Consider the following 8,010-nt stretch of genomic DNA (forward strand, 5'->3'; position numbering starts at 1 on the left):
GCAAATGTAAAGTCAAGTTATTTACCCTCTTTTTCGTCCTTCCTTCTGAATTCGATTCGTTGTCTGAGCTTCGTGTTCTCCCCATGTCCACTCGAAGTAACAGAGATTCGCCGGATGAAATGTACAGAATCGGACAATGAATCGCCGGAAAGTTAGAGAGAGGGATAGCGGGGTGTTAGGTTAGAGAGATGGAAGTTCGAATGTTAAAGAGCGGGGAGCGGAGTGTTAGAGAGGAGGGCAAGGTTGGAATTTAGTTAATGAGATGTGTTAGTTTTGGTGAGTTTTTCAAAATGAGTTAGAAAAGAAAACTAACATCTTAAAAGGTGCTAGTTTTGTAATTGTCCCTTAAACGTAAGATAGATGATATTATGAAGTTATAAATCAAAGAGCATTTTAGGTCAAATACATCACCATCTCCCTGAACTTGCATAATAGTATATTGGCTTTCTGAACTTTGCAAGTGTTTTACCAACTCCTTCAACTTGATTATTCTGTATCACCAACTCCTTGAACTTGTCCATAAAAGTATATTAGCTTCTTAAACTATAAGTGTCCCATCAACTCTCTAAACTTGTTTATTCCGTAACAACTGAACGCAAAAACCTATTAAATCTAAATTCTAAAAATACATCTTTATCTATTTGAGAGGTAATTTTTTCTCTTCTCCCACCTTTCAACCTATTATAAGAGTTAGTATTGCAGGTTTGAAAGATCGAGTGGATGACGATTGAGAGTTAGTATTATGATTTTGTATTTAGTTGTTACCGAATAAGCAAGTTTATGGAGTTGGTGAGACACTTATAAAGTTTAAGAAACTAATCTATTTTTATGGACAAGTTCAAGGAGTTGGTGATACAGAATAATCAAGTTCAAGGAGCTATTGGGACTCTTGTAAAGTTCAGTGAGTCAATCTACTATTATGAACAAGTTCAGGAGCTGGTGATGTATTAGGCCAACATTTTAAGTTTCTATATAAAACTAAATGGGTTAAGGTGCAAAAATACCCCTAACATTTTGGGTCATGAGCAATTTTACCCCTAACGCCTAAAATTGTACAATTTTATCCCAACGTTTGTAGCCAAAATTAATTTTACCCCTAACGTTGATAATTTGTATCGATTTCAGACACTATTATAAAACACACAAATATTTTTGTTCCTGCACCGATTGCATATCAAATCGTTCTAAAAAAAGGATTTCATGTTTTTTATAAGAATTGGAGATTAATATTTACAAATTCGGTAAATTTTATAATTTTTTTGTCCAATTCATGCAAAAGGCAGTATATTTTTTTATTTTTCCACATCCCAACATATATTTATGATTTGTTACTGATAAAGTGATGAAGTGTACATGACAAGATTCATGTCGGGGAAGATAGTTGGATAAATTATTTCTCAAATTGATTCAATTTATCAATGTTAGGATTAAAATTGCTCTTGACTTCTAATGTTAAGAGTAAAATTGAACCATTTTAGACGTTAGGAATAAAATTACTCATGACGTAAAATGTTAGGGTATTTTTACACCCTAACCCAACCTAAAATGAATATGACAATGTAAATTCTAAAACTGAAATTAGTATTGATAGAAATATGAGTGTATCATGTATGGGTTATTCCCTACAAAAGACAAGAAACACAATAATTGGATTTGCTAAATACAGGGGCGCAATTAGAGGACAGTTTGGTAACGAAAGAAAAAGATGAAATCACTTTAATTAAAATGACTTTGTTTTAAAGCAATTATCCACCCTCATTATTCATTCTACCCCCTAAACGCGTCAATTGCGCCAAATTTTAATAATTTTATCTTTTATCTTTATTTATTTCCATTTTCATAAAGAATAAAAGCAAAAAATCATTTAGTGGATTAAATTTATACATATAATATGTTATTTTCACACATTAAATTTTTAATTATTTATTTTATTAAATTAAATCCATATTTCTCAAATGAATTAAAATAAATTAAATTTTATTTATATGTTGAAATTATATATTTTTTTAGTAGGGAAAAGAATGAAAAAAACAAAACACAAGTTAGTCTGGGATTAGCCTAGGAAAGCTAACTCCCACATTATGAAAATTAGGAGGAGACGAGAAAATCGAGACATTCAAAACCCTTTTATAGCCTTCTGTAGCAAGTCGATCTGCCACCCAATTCTACTCTGTGTAAACATGGCAGAAGTTGATACTATCGAAAGAGGAGCAAATCATTCTAATTGCCTGACTAAACTTTGCTCCCTGTTAAATTGACTGCTTCCAAATTGTCTGACTCCACGAGCAGCTTTTTAATCCTCAGATCCTCTGCCATCATAAGCTCAGAAAAGATACTCCAGAACTCAGCAATAAACCAAGAGCCCAAGCTCAGTAAAACCAAACAACCAAACACCTTCATCATCTCTCAAAACACCACTGATAACAATTCTTGTATTCTCTTTACAGACCCAAATAAAAATAAATAATTTTTCCTTTCATAAAATAAAGATAGAAACAAAGATTCTATTATTCTATGCTGAATGTCAATGCCAACCCACTTTTCACACTGAACCATCATCGAATCTTGTTTATTTAAGCCTCGCCCATCCCACCTCTTCTTTGGACTGTGTGACACCCAAAACACAGCTTGGAAACAGACTCTTTATTTCTTTGTCACCGCTTCCGTTTTCTTGAATTGGAATAGGACTTTCCAAGATTGATACTTTCATTCTGCTACGTAATTAGCAGAGTTCTTGGTAACTGGGTCAGTGTGATTTCGCAGATCCAATGAGAAAGGCAGTGCCTTTGCATTTACTTGCTGCATTTTTTGTTGTTTTTACTGTGTTTTCCGTCGTCAATGCAGATGACCCATATAAGTATTACACTTGGACTGTGACTTATGGTGCCATTTCTCCTCTTGGTGTATCTCAACAGGTTTCTTTTTGTCTTTCTTTAGATCATTATATTATGTTCTTGGTAATCTTGAATTTCTTATTCTGGGTTTTTGAATCTTGAATAGGCTATTCTTATCAATGGCCAATTTCCTGGTCCTAAACTTGAAGTTGTCACTAATGATAACATTGTCCTCAACCTCATCAATAAGCTCGATCAGCCTTTTCTATTGACATGGTTAGTTTCTTTCTATCTTTCTTTCTTGCTCTGCAATTATTCAGTTACATGGCTTTCGTTTTCTTTTTTTTTGGGTAAACTCAGTGCAATCTGCAGTTTTACTTCTCTTAAACAAGATTCATGTTTTGAAAATGAGTGGAATTGCAGTTTTTTTTACATGTTTATGAGGAACTTCCTTGAGATTTACAATGTGGAGACTTTTCATGAGTAAAGCTACTAAATTTTGCAATTTACTAACATAATGATACTTTTTCCTTGACCAAGATGATCAATGAGATAATCTTGATATTCTATTGGTTTTGAGGTTGCTAACAAGTTTAATTCTTGGAATTTTTTATTTTGAGGCTCTCATTGGTCATTTTGACTTGGTCAATGTCCCTAAATTGCAAAGTTTAGGGGTTTTAATAACTGATTTTGAAGTTGAGGGGCCATGGGTGTGATTTACACAGAGTTTTAGCTGAATGGTGCTTTAGCATCCATTATTTGGAATTCTGGTAAAAATTGAGGAAAAGGGATTGGAATTTTTCCCTTTTCTTTTGTTCTTTGAAGAAGTGAAAGAAGATAAAAAAAAAACTCAGTATATGATCACTATAACAAAGTGAATTTTTTGGTGTTGAAAGCGGAAATTTTAATTTATCTTGTTCATTCATATGTGATGACTTGATTTAGGACATTTCAGAAATGTTAATGACATATTTATCCCAACTAGGAATGGAATCAAACAGAGGAAGAACTCATGGCAAGATGGAGTGCTAGGAACAAACTGTCCTATCCCTCCAAACTCAAACTACACTTACAAGTTACAGGCCAAGGATCAGATTGGTACTTTCACATACTTTCCTTCAACTTTGCTTCATAAAGCTGCTGGAGGATATGGAGTTCTCAATATCTATCAAAGACCTAGAATTCCAATCCCTTTCCCCAGCCCTGATGGAGATTTCTCATTGCTCGTCGGCGATTGGTACAAGTCCAGCCACATGGTGAGACACTTACTTACTTACGGCCTGTTTGATTCAACTGTTTATATCTACTGTATGTTGTTGTCGTAGCTGTTAAAAGTTGGCAGATTTCCCTTCTGAAATAGCTATCAACAGATGTTTCTCAATCCTAACCAAACACTTATGTCGTTCTGTTGATTTGTTCGTATGTTTGCAGACGTTACAGGAAGCATTGGATTCAGGAAAATCTCTTCCTGCTCCGGATGGAGTCCTTATCAATGGCCAGACTCATTCCACATTCAGTGGTGATCAAGGTATGCTTGACATGATCATTGTTTTTGATTCTCTTGTGCTTTTCCATATGAACTCGTTTATGGATTTCGTCTTGTGTTTTGCATTCAGGTAAAACCTACATGTTCAGGATCTCGAATGTCGGATTGTCAACCTCCTTGAACTTCAGGATTCAAGGCCATACAATGAAGCTAGTTGAGGTTGAAGGATCTCACACGATTCAGAACATATACGACTCCCTTGATGTACACGTTGGACAATCCATAGCTGTCCTAGTAACCTTGAATCAGCCTCCAAAAGACTACTACATTGTCGCATCCACTCGTTTTTCCAAGCAAGTTCTTACAGCTACGGCTGTGCTACATTACACGGGCTCTCAAACCCCAGTCTCCGGACCCCTGCCTGCTGCTCCTACCGGTCTCTTACACTGGTCTATGAGGCAAGCCAGAACTTTCAGGTGGAACTTGACAGCAAATGCAGCTAGACCGAATCCTCAGGGCTCGTTCCACTACGGAAAGATAACCACAACAAAGACAATTGTGTTGGCGAATTCAGCACCTTTGATAAACGGAAAGAAGCGTTACGCAGTTAACAGGGTTTCGTATGTTAATTCTGATACGCCGCTAAAGCTTGCTGATCACTTCAATATCCCTGGAGTGTTCAGTATGAATTCCATCCAAAGTCTTCCTTCTGATGGTCCTGCATATGTAGCTACTTCTGTTATTCCAACGTTCCTTCATGATTTCATTGAAGTTGTTTTCCAGAATACCGAATTCGCTATGCAATCTTGGCATCTTGATGGTTATGACTTCTGGGTTGTTGGGTGAGTATGAGTAAAGATGTTCTGTTTAATTTTCTGATTAGAAGTTTTGATCATGGTCTAATTATGCTATTATAATCTCTATAGTTATGGATCCGGCCAGTGGTCTCCCGCGAAAAGGCGCACTTACAATCTAGTAGATGCTACAACCAGGCACACTGCTCAGGTATTATGGATTTGTGGTAGAAAAGTGTCAATATCCTGAAATTTGAGTACATTGAAGCTGAAATGTTTTGTTTTTTGTTTTTTGTTTCAGGTATATCCGAACTCGTGGACGACTATATTGGTGTCATTGGACAACCAAGGAATGTGGAACTTGAGGTCTGCAATTTGGGAAAGGCAGTATCTTGGGCAGCAGCTGTATCTGAGAGTGTGGACTTCACAACAGAGCTTAGCTAATGAATATGACATTCCTTCTAATGCTTTGCTATGCGGGAAAGCTGCCGGAAGACGCGTATAGAAAAGGGAATCACAGCAAGCAAATATGCCTATCTGTTTTCAGGGTCATGAAAACTTGACTAGAAAAAGGGAGCAGAATAGAGAATCCATTGTTATTGATATGTTCATTCTATATTGGAAAGAAGTAAAGTTTTGATTTGAGTGTATGATTTTTGCCAGCAAAATGTGATTTGGTTATTCATGTTGTTGATTGTTACATATCCTTCTCATTGATATTTGGAAGTTTTGTTGTATTTTGTTAAGGGTATCACTATACATTAATTGAAGTGGTAAAATGTTTTTCTTAAAGAAAATACACTCAATGTTGGTAAAAAAAAAAAAAAAAAAAAAAGTAATTTTATACTTACATTACATGGAATGTGTATTTTATAAGTGAAGGACTATTCCTAATCAATATCATCATTCATTTTCAAAATTACTTTATAGCCAAATTTTCAAATCTATAAAATTTAGCAAATCCATAATTTATATCCTAAAAAAACGTGGAAATTTGGAAAAAGAGAAAACGTTCTAAAATGCGAAAAGTATGAAAATAAGAAAAACGTGAATAACACTACATAACAAAAAAACACGAAAAATCACACAAAAAATGCGAAAAAACGCAAAATAAAAAAAAATTGTAGATAACACAAAAATTACAAAAACATGAAAAAATGCGAAAAACACGAAAAAGGAAAAAACGCAAAAACATGGCAAAACGTGAAAAACGTAATAAACATGCGAAACCCTAATTCTATTAAAAAAAATGTTATTAATTTCATCTGTCTTTGAAATTATAAAAACAATATTTTTTACAGTTTGAATTAAGGTTTTTACGGTTTTCCTATAGCCAAATTACATATCCAAATTACTTTTAAATAGTAAAAAAATATACCAAATTCGAATGCAGGTGTAATGAATAACACTATGTTAACTAAGTTTTATGTTTAAAATTGATTTTAATGTGACCAAAAATAAAATATCGAGGACTCAATATATTTAAATAAAAGATCAAAGGTTTAATGAACTAAAAAACTAACGATCAAGGGCCTAATCATGCTTTTTTTTGCCTAAATTATATTATAAAAATTAATTCTTAATATGTTATTATTTCTATATATCACAAATAAAGTATATTTTTATATTATAATTTAAAAAATTTAGATTTCAATTTATAAATTTTAAATCCTACAAAGTATATCATAAACCCTTAATTTACAATAATAACTTTTAAAATATATTAAAGAGAATGATTTACTTAATTCATATTATTATATAATATAATTGTGGAAACTTCACATCCGAATCTGAGTACATGGAGAATAATGATTATAAATATTTACTACAATACTAATTAAGATTTTAACATAGATCACTCGATCTACGGTGACTAATAAAGTTTAATTAGAAGAAAATCTATTTGAAAAGGGTTTGAGTAGCCTCAAATTGCATTTTTTTTTTATCTAATCATATAGTATCTTAGTTTGATAATTTAAACTAATCACGTTGGGTAGGTCTCCTTTGAAAGATAGAACTCTCATTTTAAATATTTCAATCACAGAACTGCATTTTCATTTCCAGAATTCAAACTCTAATGGAATGATTAAATTAATTCAACACTTTAACTACACGAGCCACGAGATTGCTAGTTCAAATCAAGTTATCTGATTAACTAGGGGTTACATGCACAATTGGTTGCAAAACTTTAAAGTTTGTCTCAAAATAGTGACTAAACATTAATTTGTCTTAGTAAAGTCATCTAGTTTTGGTTTTTGGTTAATAAAGTCATTCCAATGACTTTAGACGAAAAAGACTACCGAAATCACTCTTAAAATAAATGTGTTTTAATGTGTTTAATTATTTGTGTTCATCATGGATGCAATACACAAGGATTTGGTGTCTCTAAATTTCCATCATAGGTAAATAATCTAGTTGATAAATTTCTAATGTGGATGTCACGTCATGATTTTGGTAGTCCTTTCCGTCCGAAATCGTCAGAGTGACTTTATTAAACCAAAAATTAAAGATGGATGAATCTATCAATTCAATGACCATTTTGAGACAAAAGACAGAATTCATTGACAATACATTTAACCCTGTTAACTAGTTAAAACAAATAAGGCTTAATACATTATTTGTTTCCTGAACTTGTCTAAAAAGTTTGATTGCCCCCTGAACTTCCAAAGTATTCTGATAGTCCATCAACTTGCATAAAATATTCAATTAGCTCACCGAACTTACATAAAATGTAATTAATTGATCACTCGGTTGCAAAAAAAAAAAAAAAAAGTAAGTTAAATACAGAATATGTATTGCACGCGTCTTAAAAAAGTAAAACAACAAAGGTCGGGATATGCCAAAATTATATATTAAGCCAAGTAAGAACTTGTAAATGCCATTTACTTATAAACTA

General features: G+C 33.0%; 1 protein-coding gene across 1 annotated transcript; it reads left to right on the plus strand.

The window, feature by feature from the left end:
* The first annotated feature begins 2,583 nt into the window (after nucleotides 1-2,583).
* LOC136229439 (L-ascorbate oxidase homolog) lies at nucleotides 2,584-5,851 on the plus strand. The gene is made up of 7 exons (XM_066018229.1): nucleotides 2,584-2,915; nucleotides 3,001-3,110; nucleotides 3,820-4,090; nucleotides 4,266-4,362; nucleotides 4,451-5,162; nucleotides 5,247-5,325; nucleotides 5,416-5,851. Exons 1-7 carry the CDS (start codon nucleotides 2,769-2,771, stop codon nucleotides 5,617-5,619), a joined length of 1,620 nt encoding a protein of 539 aa, XP_065874301.1. The 5' UTR covers nucleotides 2,584-2,768; the 3' UTR covers nucleotides 5,620-5,851.
* Nucleotides 5,852-8,010: the final 2,159 nt, after the last annotated feature.

Source organism: Euphorbia lathyris, chromosome 5, assembly GCF_963576675.1.
Source record: "Euphorbia lathyris chromosome 5, ddEupLath1.1, whole genome shotgun sequence".
Lineage (NCBI taxonomy): Eukaryota > Viridiplantae > Streptophyta > Magnoliopsida > Malpighiales > Euphorbiaceae > Euphorbia > Euphorbia lathyris.